General features: G+C 59.7%; 1 protein-coding gene across 3 annotated transcripts in view; it reads left to right on the top strand.

The window, feature by feature from the left end:
• Positions 1–14236, top strand: part of ELFN1 (extracellular leucine rich repeat and fibronectin type III domain containing 1) — a 58797-nt gene extending 44561 nt beyond the window's left edge. For all 3 annotated transcript variants that reach the window (XM_033095716.1, XM_033095718.1, XM_033095719.1), the window contains one exon: positions 11124–14236. In XM_033095716.1, the coding sequence (XP_032951607.1) occupies positions 11410–13866 (2457 nt within the window). In that variant the 5' untranslated portion in view covers positions 11124–11409 and the 3' untranslated portion in view covers positions 13867–14236. The remainder of the gene's footprint in view (positions 1–11123) is intronic.
• Positions 14237–14741: the final 505 nt, after the last annotated feature.

The following is a 14741-nucleotide window of genomic DNA, read 5'->3' as shown; positions in this document are numbered from 1 at the left end:
TTATAGACTCTGAGAGATGAGGAGGACCTACAGAGCTGGCCCCGCTGAGCAGAGGGGCAGCTGTGGGTAGCACTGGGCCCTTTTCAGCCTGGGCGCAATGCATGTCCCCCCAGGAAAGACACCACCCCGACTTTCAGGCTCCCTAGGCGGGCCGCACTTCAGACCCTCCCCGCGCCCCCTACCCGGGGGCCCTTACAACAGCAGCCGCTCACAGCACAGGTGCTGCAGGGAACACCACACAGAGCACCGCGTGCGTGCCTTTTCTTACGCAAACCCCTTGGTGAACCTACAGGGAAGATGGTCCGGCTTCCCCAGCAGGTGGTGTTGCTTTTCTTAGGTGGCCGCTGCTTCCAAAACAGGAAGTGGGCGGCCAGGCTGGACAGGGCTGTGCCCAGGGGCACACAGCTTCTCTTGGCCAGTGCTGCCGGCCAAGGTGGCCCAGGGATGCCCAGATTCAAGGGGTGCAGGGACAGACCCATGTCTTGGGGGAAGAGGCTGAGGGTCCCATCGCACATGAGCAGAGGAAGGTGAAGTTGCAGCCCTCTTTTGGAAATACTGTCTGCTGTGGCAGGCACTGCCGGAAGCCTCATCACTTTCGTGTGAGTCCTGTTTTTCTCCTCCGGATGGTCGTTCTGAGAGGGTCTGTGCTTTTACTCATTTTGTTTCCTCTGTGTCCCCCGTGCCCACCCCACTGTGACGTCCATCTGTCCACACATGGATGGCTTGGAACCTAGAGCGGAAGGCCCTGCCAGGTGGCCCCGGGGTGCTCTCACTATCCCGCCCTCACCCGGGAGCTGGGGTCTCCCTCCAAGGCCCTGAGCAGCCCCACCCTGGGGGCAGCCTACCTGCATCCCCCATCCCCCCAGGGCCAGGACTCGCCACGTGAGGTGCCCTCTGAGCTGTTGCAAGTTTCCCAGGCAGAGATGCCTACTCTGAGCTGACCCTGAATCACGGAAATCTGGAATGCGCGGGAGGTGAAGCAGGCACATTTCACCTGATAAACGGCCGTTCACTGACCAGGTGGTCCCTGGCATTTCCTGCATGGCATCCAGAGCACATGGCCTTGGGGGCCTGAGCTCATGCAGCCAGGAGACCTCCACCAAAGCATTTCTTGACCCTGAGGAAGTGAGAATGGCCCCAGCCCCCAAGCTCTGCAAAGACAGCTCAGAAAATGAAACCCCATGCGAATCTTGCCCAGGAATGCTGGATCAAAAATCCTCAATAAGACACAAGCAAATCCAATTCCACAAATATTAGAGAGATAATCTGCCATGATTATGTAGGATTTATAGAGAGAATTCAAAGGTGGCTTAATATTAGAGAAATCTATTAACATAATACGTAGTATTGGCAGGTCAGACATAATGCTATGGTCATAAATGACAAAAGGTGTGTGATAAAATCCAATGCCAGTTTCTGGTTTTAAAGTAACTGCTAAAAATAGAACTGAAAAAAATACTGTATCACAGTGAAGAATCTGTGTCTCAATTCAGCAGCCAGCACCATTCTAAATGATGAGATTTTTTAATGATTCCTATTCAAAAACTTTTATATTAAAAAAAAAAACCCAACAGTGCCCTTTATCACTGTCCAGAAATTCTGGACATAGCAATAAGACATGAAACAGAATTAAATGGAATGTTTACAGGGAAAAATTGTAGTTATTTGCCAGGGATATGATATGAGACCTTAGAAACTCGAGAACCAAGTGAAAAAATAATTTAATATGAGACCTCAGTGAAGGTCCTGGGTTGGATATAAAACAAACATAAAGATCAATAATTTTCATCTGTACCAGCAACAACCAGTTGGAAAACATAATGAAATAAACCGTCCCCACTCACAATGGCAACAAAAAATACTTCACAGAATTCCCAGGAATATACAAGAAAAATATAGGATCATTTTGAAGAGCTCTGTAAGTTTTCCCAAGAGGTGTAAAAGAACGCAGGAATGGGCTGTGTTGGAATATTATGAACCTGAAGCTTCTTCCGAAGTTAATTTATAGGAGTGACGCAGCCCTGTCACACCTCTGCCGTGTGTTTCCAAGAGCTGGATGAAGTCATTCTAAAGACTCATCAGAAGGAAGATGCCGACGAAAGAGGGATGACAGTGGATGTCTTTCCTACTAGAGGAAGCATATTACAGTTCGAAGGATTTAAACGGTGCTGATTTGGTGGCAGCAGAGAGGGGAGGGGTTTTCAGTGGGACACAGCAGTCCCACACAGAGGCATCCCTCGGTGACCATGCAACAAGTTATCACCCCAACAGGGAGGGTGCGAGTGAAAGGGGCTCTATTAGTAATTATCCTGGGACACCGAGTGTAACTGGAGACTGTCCCGGGACAACCATGACCTGGGGTTGCCCCCCTTTACAGGCGTCTGTGGATGGAGAACTTTCATGAATTCAGTCACATCCATTTCCTTTCCGTGTCTGGAAAGGGCGTACGGGCTCCAGCCCTGCTTGCCAGGAGCTTTCCATCTGTACTTTGACTCTGATGGAGAGGCAGGGAGCCCGACCTTTGCAGCCCAGGAACAAGGCAGCCTAATCAGGGGGATTGGGATGGTGGGGGCGGGGGTGGGTGTTCCAGGTGGAGGGAACAGTATCTAGAGAAAATGCAAGAAATGCAGTTGACCATTGCCTCCTAGGCAAGGTGGGGGACAGGCAGGACTGTCACCAAGGTCTGGCTGGCCCTTGAAGATGTGGACTCTCTTGAGGGCAGTGGGGAGCCCTGTGGGGCTGCAGGGGAAGGAGGGGCCAGGCGTGACCCCACGTGCCCTGTGGGTGGGGCTAGAGCATCCCACAGGAATGTGAGGGACCAAATTATTCAGTATATGGTGTCAGGGCAGGGTGCTGCCTGTCGGGGGCTGAAATCAATCTGGACCCTTCTTTACGCCAGTGAAATACTTTCCAGGCTGATTGAGGGTTAAATTGCAGAATTCAAATCTTAAAACGCCAGCCCAGCGGATAGAGGCGGATAGAGTCTTGTGTTAGGAGGCTAGGTCCACCAAGCTGCACAGCAGTGGGACCTGTGGGGGTGGGGGTGGCAGGGGATGCATTGGTTAGATGACACCCACCGTAGCAAGAGTCTTGGGCCCAGGCCTGGCTGAAGGGCTGGCTTCCTCCAGGAGCCCCCTTCCCGAGAGGCCAGCTCGAGGCCACAGTGGGCCAGGTCAGGCAGGACAGGTTTTGGTTCTCACAGCTTTGAGGGGCCCAGACAAGGCTGCTTTGCCCCTGGGACACCAGTGTCCTGGGCAGCCACCTCCCGACAGGTGTCCTGGGGGATCATGTGGTGTGTGAGGGGGTTGGTGACAGAGGGGCCTCCTGGGATCTGACTGCCGTCTTGCATTTTCTCAATGGGAATAGCAAACATTCCAGAAGCCGAGAGAACCCGGGGTGGCAGGAAGGGACTCCCAGGGTCGTGACAGAACTCTCCAGAACACACAGGAGAGAGCCCCGTATCTGACATGGAAACACCTAGGGACCTAGGTGACCGTGCTGGGCTGTCTTCCGCCTTGTGTTGGAGCCCCCCCCAGTGGCTCATTCTCCCCGGCGTGGTGGCCCCCCCAGGCACACCCCACTGTGCACCAGGGTGTGGTGGATGAGTCCCGACCTTGTCCAGCCCCCGGGCGTCCCTCATACTTCTCAGACTGGACTTTGCCTGCTATTTTATTTCCCTTATTAATGTCATGTTTGAGGGCTAATTGCTAATTTATCACCTCCGCTTGAAAACCATGCCCAAACTCTTTAGTACAATTAATACGGCCAGAAAGTATGCTGATTAAATGGTCACAGCGACGGTGACATGAGGCTGGAGCTGCGCTTGCAAAGGCCTGACCGGGGGCTGGGGTTGGCAGCGGTCACTGCGTCTGCGTGAGTGGACCCAGGGAGTGGGGGACGAGGGAGGGAGCTGTGTCCCGGTGTCCGCAGAGGGCCCTCCAGGGTCCAAGGACCAGGTCCTGTCCTGGCGCCAGGCCAGCATCACAGCTATGAAGGGGGCATTGGAAGGGGCTTCCCAGAGGTGGAGCTCCTGGAGGTCAGGGTTCTACTAGGAGGAGCCAAACAAGCCAGTCTGCCTCTAGTCTCAAATCAGACATCCCTCCAAACAACTGGAGAGATTCAGGTCACACTAAAGATAGAACTTCCCAGCTGCCAGGGTTGTGAGGGTGTGATGGGGAACAATGCCAGGTGTGTTTGGGTCACCCAGACCCTTACCTGGCTTTGATGACACTCTGCGCAATGGCAGGGTGGACTGGTGATCCTGGAGAGTGTCATGCATCGTCCCTGGTCCCTGGAGGCCAGCCAGCCACCCTGTCCCCCACGTCCCTCTCAGCGCCGGAGCAGGAAACCATTGCAAAGTGATTTCTCCCTCCAACGATGCTGTACATCATGTTTTTTAATTTAAGAAGCTGCCCAGTGGAAGCATAACAGACCATTAAGTGTTTGGGTTCCTAATTAACTCCTCAGCCTGGAGCTTTGGGCCTGGAGGGCGGAGGGAGGCCCACGTCACCCCAGAGGCATGCAGGACTCCGGCCCCCAGCCCTGCCCTTCGCCTCGGCTGGGTCAGGCCAGGACTGGGGGTGCACACCTCTGGGCTGCAGCTCGGGGCCCCCTGGATTTGGGGCTGGGGCCGGACTCTGTCCTTTTATGGAGCTGCTTGATGGACGTTAACGCTGTGTTCCATGGACTCAGGTGGGGCAAACACTGACTTTCTCCTGTGCAAAACCCTTTCCCTTTCTGGGCCTCTGTTTCCCCATCGTCTAACTGGGGTAACACCGATACCTGACCTCCTGACATTGGAGAAGGGGCTCTGCAGACAGTGGGCACTCATGTGTGGGGTTCCGGAGGAAATGAGAGGTCACCTCTGTTTGCACACGTCCTGCTCGTGGCGGCCTCTGGGTAGGCAGGAGAGGTCCCTGAAGCCGTGGAATGCCCGTGGTCACTGGCAGGTATGTCAGGCACTTAGTACCCTTCCCAAGCCCTGTCCTTCCACGCCCTGTGACCCCCACTTCCTGTGGGGTGGGGGGGACGGTGCGGGCTGTGGTTCCTATGCCTAATGCCTCCCAGGGCCAGTGGAGGTTGGGGCTGGCCAGGCCCGACCCTATGGCTGAGTCCCAAGAATCCTGCTGAGCCAGCAGAGCTGGGAGCCTGTGCCAGCCTCCTTGGGTAACTAGAGAGAGAACGGGAAGGAGACAGCAGGTCCTAGTGGGTGAGGACCTGGGGACAGCCCTCACTGGGCCCCCCAATGTGGGCGCCAGGGAACATGCCACAGGCCTGCTGCGTCCACCCACGCTGCCTGGAATTGTGCACCCCTGCCCCATCCACGGGACGCCAGGGAGCAGCTGGAGAAGGAAATGGGTGTCTACAGGGTGTGTCTGGACCGGCCATGTGCCGGAAGCTTCAGATAACCATTGTATAGTCCTCACCGTAAGCCTGGCAGAGAAGGAACAGGCTCAGAGGAGTTACGTGACTTGCTCAAGGTCACACAGCCAGAGAATGGCAGTGCCCACACTCGGTCCCAGCATAGGAACAGAAAGCCTGAGATGTGTGTGCCCCCTGGGGGGCAGGCCCTCCCCATGGCAGCTCTGGCTGGTCTGGGTCAGGTCGCGTCGTGCTGTCTGCTTTGTGGCCCCAGCACCCAGCTTGTACATCACGGCCCCGTGCGCTCTGTGGCAGAGCCAGGCAGGTGTGGTCGGTAGGAATGATCTATTGGCCACACACCGGGACGGTGGAAAGTTACCTACAACTTCCCAGCGCCCGCCTCCCGACCGGGCCCTCGGCCGAGGCCTGTGTTCCTGTGGACGCGGACAGCCCACGCCATCCGCAGAAGCCCTGGCCTCAGGTCTGGGCTCGGTGATCGAGGAGAGGAGCCCTATTTTTAGACAGATGCGTTCCTGTCCCAGCACGGCTGCGACAATTATGCAAATCCGGTCATAAGAAGTTTAAAAGCCTGGAACCACCATATTTCTTTATTTCATTAGCGGCGACACAGGCTGCAGAGTTGATGTGACAGAAGGAACTTGGTGCCAGCCTCACGCGCTCCATCCCCATCGTCCCCGGAGCGAGAGGTGCTCTCTGCAGTGGGAAGTATGCACGGGGTCAGGACATGCACGGGGTGTGGGGGGCTCTGGGCAGGGAGACACGAGGCCCCAGACGTCTCAGCCAGGAGACCCTTGGCGGTGCCTGCTCAGCCCCTACGTGTTACAGGCAGGGACCGAGAGCTGGAGGAGGGACGTGGGGACGACCTCTGGCCCCCACTGATCTGTGGGGGCCTCACCATCCCGGGTCCCTGGCAGAACTCATGGCTGTGGAGGAAGTGCCTGGATTCGGACACGAACTCACAGGGCTCTCCTACTGCCCACCCTCAGAGGGCAAGGCGGGTGGGTGGTGGCCCGCTGGTCCTGTGCTTGTGTCTAAGTAAGTCCGCTGTCCTGGCGGGAGTGCTTCTTTAGGAAAGGCAGATTTGTTTCGCACGCAGGGTCCTTCCCTCCGTCCTCCCCATCAGGTGCCTTTAAATGGCAGCCAGTTCCATCAGGGACACTGCAGTGGATACCAGGGACCTGGGGAGGGAGGGCTGTCCTAGAACGGAGGCCCAGTGAGCGGCCGCCCCTCCCTGCAGGCCTGGGAAGGGCCAGGTGCTAACCCTCCCCGGGCACCTAGCAGCAGCTCATCGTCAGTGGGTGTGGAGCAGGCTTCTGATAGGTAGCTGTTGAGTTAGCAGGTGAGAGGCCCAAGTGGGTTTGTCCCACCTGACTAGTGAGGGACCTTGTGGCAAGTCCCTTCACTCGCTGGGCCTTGGGCTTCTCATGTGGACCGTGGACAGCATGGTGGCTGTCCCATGTCCCTCCTACATTGTAGGACTGTGGGGGGACTTAACAATGTGATGGCTCTGAAGGTGACTTGTTTGTCATGACTCGTGATAGCCAGGAATCTAGCTCCCTTTTGGGCCCTGCCATGTCCCCTCTCCCAGGGCTATTTCCAGTGACTCATCGACATGTGCTGAGACACAGGTGTGTGCACACAGACACATGCTTGAACAAGCACACACATTTGCACACTCGTGAGTATATGGACACGTGTACACAGCCCCAGAGGTGCACACACACAGGCTGGCCTTGGGTGTGCACAGACCAACCCAACCACTTAGGGTGCTGCTGGAGCTGGGGGGCCTGCAGTGTGTTCGGGCATGCCATCTGCCTCACCAGCTACAGCTGAGCCTCGGATCCAACCTGCTAGGTAGGGAAGTGGCCCCATTTTAAAGATGAGGAAATGGAGACCATGCATCTAGTTCCTGTCAGAGCTAGAAACAGAATTGGCACCCTCCTTGCGATGTAGCCAGGCGGGGCCTCACTCTTCTCCTCTAAGAAGTGGGGTCATTGTCATGTGACCTTGAGGAGCTGTTGTGAGCCAGTGAGCGAGGGGGCGGCAGACGCTGGCTGGAGTCTGGTGTCCAGAGGGCACTGGAGGGCGTGGCCTGCCCCGCGAGCTCTGAGCTGCTGCTGGGCGGTGTGTGCAGTGTGTGCAGAGCGAGGTCTGTCCACCTGGGCATGGGCGACCGTGGTTTGCAAAGTGAGGACATCAAACATGCGTTTCTAATCCAGCGGATGTGGCCCAACGCTGAGAGGGGCGGGTGGCCACATGGGCATATTATGTCCTTGCAGAGGGCGGTGACAGCTCTTATGGCCTGACAAAATGCAAAAAGAAGGCAAGTGTTAGAAGCCACAGGCCTCAGGGAGGAAGCACCTTAACTCCCACCTCACAGATGAGAAAGTGGAGGACCGGTGTCCTGGCTGATGCCCAGGGAGGGACAATTAGAGTTCGGGCTGAGGAAGAGGGTCCCACAGGGGACAGCAGACTATGAGGGAAATTGGGACAGGAGAGGGCGGTGGCTCGGAGACCCAAAGCAGGAAGGGTTTGAGCAGTGAGGCCAAACGCTGCTGCGAGGCTGAGCAAGATGGAGTGTGCCCTTGGAGCTGGAAGGACAGGTCCCCTGTGACGGTGGTAGGTGCAGGCTCAGAGGACGTGGGTGAGGGCGGCTGCGCGGCAGGGGCTGAGAGAGAAAGGTAAAGTGAGGGGGTGGAGGTGGGCAGTGGCTGCAGGGTGTTCAGGTCGATGTGTTATTTTTAGGGAAGGTACTAGAACGTCCAGTTCAGCAGCCATTCGCTGCATTCCTAGCGCTTGGTAGCTGCATGTGACCAGTGGCTGCCCTGTTGGACACACACATGGCCGGTCGGCGCCATCACAGTTTCATGGGTGGGCGTGGGGGAAGGGGCTTCCGAGTGGTGGGGTCATTGGAGGTGGTGCCCTGACGTGGCCCAGCCTGGGTCTCTCTGAAGTGTGGGGCCAGGGGACCCGTGGGGGCAGGTGAGCGCCCGTGCCTCCCCGTGACAGAATCCTGAGTCGGGTGGCACGTGGGGTGCAGGGCTGGGCACTGCAGGTGTGTGGGAACCAGCTGTTTAACGAGTGGCTGACTGTGCACAGGGTCAGGTGTGTGGACCCCGGCAAGGAAAGAGCTTTCGGGACAGTCTGTGACCCGATCGGGACCTTTCTAGGTGCTCTGGCCCATCCCCTGGGTGGCTGTTTTCCGAGGCCCTGCCTGTGTTTGGCCCCATGGGACACATCCTGCCCCCCTTCCCGGGGTAATTCTGAGGGGGCCTGGGAGTTCAGCCCTGCAGCGAGGGGCCTCCTGGAGTCATGCGTCACCTGCTGGACCCACCACCCAGCCACACCCAGCAGGAGGACGGGGTGACTCACTGTGACCTTAGACAAGGTCGTCTGTCTGGGCCTCAGTTTCCCCTCTGTAAACGAGATGTGGAAAGAGAACTCTGGGCCCCTCCCAGGCTAAGGTAGTGGGGGCTTTGGAAAGGGCAGAGGCATGTCTTCCTGAGGGAGGGGGGCCTGACTGCCTGGCCATGCTGGGCGGGGGTCAGCCAGCAGGGTCACATCCACCTTGCAGATCCCTCCACCTGAGGCCAGGAGGCCGGGGGAGGACATCCCGTCGAAGGCCTGGCTTACGGGGCAGGTGTAAGGCACCAAGGTGAGAGCAGAACTCACCAGAGGGTGTGACAACCCCACCCGGCCCCCTCACCACGTCAGCCAGGCAGATGGAGGAAGCTCCAGAGCGTGTGTGTGTGTGTGGCGGGGGGTGCACAGTGGAGGTGAGACTGTCCCGAGAACCACTGGCCACTCACAAGTTGCCAAAACAGAAGCACAAATTCCTAGCCTGTCACACTGGTGGGGGGACCCGTGGTGGCCACAGGAGGGCCTGGCTGGACCACGGCGGTGCCAGTTCACCCACACGTGCTGACGTGGTTGCCCACATGTTTGCTGAATAGACATCCCCTTGTGCATGCAGGCAGCCCCAGCACACGTGTGGGCACCCATGTGCATGCAAGCCCACAGGTACTCAGCCCGGAGCCCGTGAGCTCTCGGGCCCTGGGCCAGCCCAGCAGCGGCTCAGCGGCCCCCACTGCACGGAGGGGCCCTGGGCATGGGGGTGGGGAGGGCTGGGGAGCCCTGGAGCCTGTCCCCCTCCTGCCAGGGCCTGCCTGTGATAAGGGTTCTTTAGGCCTGTAATCCTCCTTAGCTTGACTTTGGGTTATTTTGAGCAAGAGATTAGAGGTGATTATGATCAGCATTACTGAGGTGCTGCACTGTCTGGACGGGGGGTCCCCCTGACCCGTTCTGGGGACTGGGGCAGGGCCAGCCCTTCAGCCCACTGATGGCACCACCTGTCCTGCCCACCACCCAGCAGGGCGAGGGAGGGCTCGAGTTCTCTCAGGAGCCTCAGGAGACATAAATCACAGCAGTTGCCACGTTGTCCTGGGTGGATGGGCAACACCAGGTACTGTGAGATGGTGACAGAGATGAGCCCAGAACACCCCCATGGGATTGTCGATTTTATGTCACAAGCCAGACCATGCAGGGACCCCAGCTTCCATTTAGCAGGCTCCCTCCTTTAGGAAGAAAGCCCAAGCCTACTCGCCCTGCCCCCAGAGCCATTTCTGACTGCACCCAGAGAGCCAGTCTTGACTGTCACACAGCAACCCCAGCCCCGCCCGGGGTGGGTTCCACCACGACCCCGGGCCTCTCCCCAGCCCATCTGGTCTCTCCCCTCTCTTTAAAACACAAACAGGCTCTGCCCTGGGCGCCACATCAAAACCGTTCTTTATGAAGTTTCCAAGGGGGAAAATCCATTTCACATCATACGTCTTTCTCCTAATTTAAGCCGCCTCAGTGCAGACTAGTTGCAAACGTCAATATCAGTGAAATGCACCCAGCTGGCCGCCCGCCAGGCCACAGCGGTTACAGAGGCCACTGTAAATCCAAATACTAACAAGCAAACACACACCCATTCGTCTGTCCTGCAGGAGAAATACGCAGCCAAGCAGTGACGCCCGCAGACAGGGGTCCTCCTGCCGGGTGTGGGCCCTGGAGGAGCAGAAGCCCAAAGGCGGGTGCAGCCACATCTCCCCAAACGCAGCCTGGCCCCTGCCTGCGTGCGCCCCACAGTGCCATCCTCGGTTTGTGTGCAGGCAAGGGGGCACGGAGGGGCCGAGGGCCAGGCACTCTGACAGTCAAGTCACCGTTCAGGCAGGAGGGGGAGAGGGGGTCCGAAGTGGGAGGGGGGGTCAGGTCCTTATCTGAGCCTGGGGAGCCCGCGGGGAGCCTGGCAGAGCTCCCCCCTCCAGGCCTTGCTGCCAGGACCGCCGACGTGGGGTGAGGCAGCCTCCGGGTCCCCTGCCCAGGTGGAAAGCCGCAGGGACCATCCAGCTGGCTGCCTGGGGAAACAGGACCAGAGTGGCACGATGTGCCCAGGCCACACCACAGGACAGCTCAGCCCAGGGCCTGGCTGTGCTGGATGCCTGACTGGTGTCCTGCGAGTCACTGAGGGGAGCTCAGAGCGCCCCCTGCAGGCGGCCGCAATGCTGTGGCCTGGCCCTCTGGGGACAGACAACCGGGCCTTCAGGTGGCAGGGCAAAGTGTCTGGTCACTCGCCAGCTGCGTGGCTTCAGGTTTTACGATGCCGCCCATCTCAGCTGTATGCAGGCTCACACTTGACCCTGGGGCCTGGGGGACACCCAGCCACCTCCTGACCGGCTCTCTCCTTTGTCTTGCTGCAGGTGAGCTGGAGGTGCAGGGTGGAGCTGTCCGGACGCCCAGGCTGATGGGCGAGGAGGCCATGGTGATGGCAGCACACAGTGGGCGGACGACGAGAGGCAGCTGGCAGTGAGGGGGCACGTTCCCTCCCAGCTCTCGTGCTGTGCGACCATGCGGTTTGGGACAGGACACCCCTGAGCGTGTGGGCACCCTCCTCTCCTGCCCCTCCGTCCCTCTGGGGGCCACCGCCCCGCCCCCCACCCGGTGTCCCTGGCAGGCTGAGTGCAGCCTCCTGCGAGGGCAGTCCCCATGGCCGGGGCCCCCGGAGCGGTGCTGTGGGTGTGTGTGACGGCAGCCGCCCTGCTGCACGCGGGCGGCCTGGCCCGCGGTGACTGCTGGCTGATCGAGGGCGACAAGGGCTTCGTGTGGCTGGCCATCTGCAGCCAGAACCAGCCGCCGTACGAGGCCATCCCGCAGCAGATCAACAGCACCATTGTGGACCTGCGGCTGAACGAGAACCGCATCCGCAGCGTGCAGCACGCCGCACTCAGCCGCTTCGGGAACCTCACGTACCTGAACCTGACCAAGAACGAGATCGCCTACATCGAGGATGGCGCCTTCTCGGGCCAGTTCAACCTGCAGGTGCTGCAGCTGGGCTACAACCGGCTGCGCAACCTGACGGAGGGCGTGCTGCGCGGCCTGGGCAAGCTGGAGTACCTGTACCTGCAGGCCAACCTCATCGAGGTGGTCACACCCGGTGCCTTCTGGGAGTGCCCCAACGTCGTCAACGTGGACCTGTCCATGAACCGCATCCAGCGGCTGCACAGCGCCACCTTCGCGGGCCTGGCCCGCCTGTCAGCCTGCGAGCTGTACAGCAACCCCTTCTACTGCTCCTGCGAGCTCCTGGGCTTCCTGCGCTGGCTGGCGGCCTTCACCAACGCCACGCACACCTACGACCGCATGCAGTGCGAGTCGCCGCCACACTACTCCGGCTACTTCCTGCTGGGCCAGGGCCGGCTAGGCCAGCGCAGCGTTCTCACCACACTACAGTCCGTGTGCACCGATGGCGCGTACGCGGCCGAGCCCCGCCTGGTGCCAGAGCGGTCGCCACCGGGCCGCGTGCCGCCCACACCGCTGGAGCCCAGCGAGGCCCCCTGCGTCGCGGACGAGTGCTTCTCCGGTGATGGCACCACCCCGCTGGTGGCCCTACCCACACTGGCCACCCAGGCCGAGGCACGGCCCCTCATCAGGGTCAAGCAGCTGACCCAGAACTCGGCCACCATCACAGTGCAGCTGCCCAGCCCGTTCAACCGCATGTACACGCTGGAGCATTTCAACAACAGTAAGTCGTCCACCGTGTCCAGGCTGACCAAGCCCCAGGAGGACATCCGCCTGACCAACCTCTACGCGCTCACCAACTACACCTACTGCGTGGTGTCCACCAGCTCCGGGCTGCACCACAACCACACCTGCCTCACCATCTGCCTGCCCAAGCCGCCCAGCCCCCCGGGCCCCGTGCCCAGCCCCTCCACGGCCACCCACTACATCATGACCATCCTGGGCTGTCTCTTCGGCATGGTGCTGGTGCTGGGCGCCGTCTACTACTGTCTGCGCAAGCGCAGGCGCCAGGAGGAGAAGCACAAGAAGGCAGCCGCGGCCAGCAGCCTCAAGAAGACCATCATCGAGCTCAAGTACGGGCCGGAGCTGGAGGCGCCCGGCCTGGCCCCACTGTCCCAGGGCCCACTGCTCGGCCCCGACACTGTGGCCCGCATCCCGTATCTGCCGGCGGCCACCAGCGACGTGGAGCCATACAAGCTGGTGGAGAGCGAGACGCCCAAGGCCAGCAAAGGCACCTACATGGAGGTGCGCACCGGGGAGCCGGGGGAGCGCAGGGACTGCGAGCCGGGCCGGCCGGGCCCTGACAGCCAGGGCTCGGTGGCCGAGATCTGCACCATCGCCAAGGAGGTGGACAGGGTCAACCAGATCATCAACAGTTGCATCGATGCGCTCAAGTCCGAGTCCACCACCTTCCAGGGCGGCAAGTCGGGCGCCGTGTCCGCGGCCGAGCCGCAGCTGGTGCTGCTGTCCGAGCCGCTGGCCGGCAAGCACGGCTTCCTGTCGCCCGTGTACAAGGACACCTTCAGCCACGGCCTGCAGCGGCACCACAGCGTGGAGGCGGCCCCGGGGCCCCCTCGCGCCAGCACCTCGTCCAGCAGCTCCACACGCAGCCCCAGGGCCTTCCGTGCTGAGGCCACCGGTGTGCACAAGGTCGCGGCCACTGAGGCTAAGTACATCGAGAAGAGCTCACCCGCGGCCGACGCCATCCTCACTGTGACACCCGCAGCTGCTGTTCTGCGGGCCGAGGCCGAGAAGAGCCGCCAGTACGGCGAGCACCGGCACTCGTACCCCGGCTCCCACACGGCCGAGCCGCCCGCACCTCCGGTGCCCCCGCCCCATGAAGGCCTGGGCGGCCGCAAAGCGTCCATCCTGGAGCCGCTGACCCGGCCGCGGCCCCGCGACCTGGCCTACTCGCAGCTGTCCCCGCAGTACCAGCACCTGAGCTACGCCTCCAGCCCCGAGCACAGCTGCAGGGCCCCCCACAGCATCTGGGAGCGCCTCCGCCCCAGCCGCCGGCGGCACAGGGACCATGAGGAGTTCCTGGCCGCCGGCCACGCGCTGCGCAAGAAGGTCCAGTTCGCCAAAGATGAGGACCTGCATGACATCCTGGACTACTGGAAGGGCGTGTCGGCCCAGCACAAGTCCTGAGCCCCGGCACTCGTGGTGCCCGCCGGACCCAAAAGGACACAAGCCCCACTGCAGCTCTTTGTAACCCAGAGACTGTCACCTGTCAGACACACACACACACACACACACACACACACACACACACACACGGTGGCATTGTGGAGCCTGGAGCCCCACGTAGAAAGCAGGGAGGGGGCGCAGACACACAGTAAATGGACCGTGGCTGTGTACACGGACCTGCCCTGAGACCTTCTCACCGGTGTGAGCGGCCCGCCACACACACTGTGCACACGCATACGCACACGCACACGCACACGGGACTTCGGAAAACTGTGTCTTAGGGATTGGGGTGGGGGAGGGGAATTTTTTTTCGGTATCCTATTTTGATTCTTCTCTGTCTCCTTTCTTTTCCTCTCTATTTTCTTCCTTTTTTTTTTCTTTTAAATAACAAAAGTAAAGTTCTCTTAAAAATTAAGACATAAAACACCAGACGTGGGGAGCGTGGCCACCTGGCTCCTCGCATGGTCTCCTCCGTCCGTGGTTTTCTGTGGACTCTCTGTTCAGTCCGTGTCTTCATTGCCACCTCGGGAGGCCACCCAAAGAGGAAGAGTGAATGCAGGCGGCCGAGTGGCGTGGGAGGTCCTGGAGCCCTGGGGGACTCGAGGGGTCGGGGTGTGCCTGTGGATGGCTGGGCGTGGCTGGGGACAGGGCTGCGAGTGTGTGACGCAGCCCAGCCCCCACTGTACACTGTTGTCGTCCTACTGTACAGAGAAAGTATTTCTATATTTGCAATATTTGCTGTAAAATGAGAAAGAGAAAAAAGGCTATGTCTACTAAAAAAAATTTCTGCATAGGAAAAAAACCCAAACACTTGTTTGTACTAGGTTTTTACTGTG

Source organism: Rhinolophus ferrumequinum, chromosome 24 (assembly GCF_004115265.2).
Source record: "Rhinolophus ferrumequinum isolate MPI-CBG mRhiFer1 chromosome 24, mRhiFer1_v1.p, whole genome shotgun sequence".
Taxonomy (NCBI): Eukaryota; Metazoa; Chordata; class Mammalia; order Chiroptera; family Rhinolophidae; genus Rhinolophus; species Rhinolophus ferrumequinum.
This window is presented reverse-complemented; position numbering and strand designations above follow the sequence as displayed.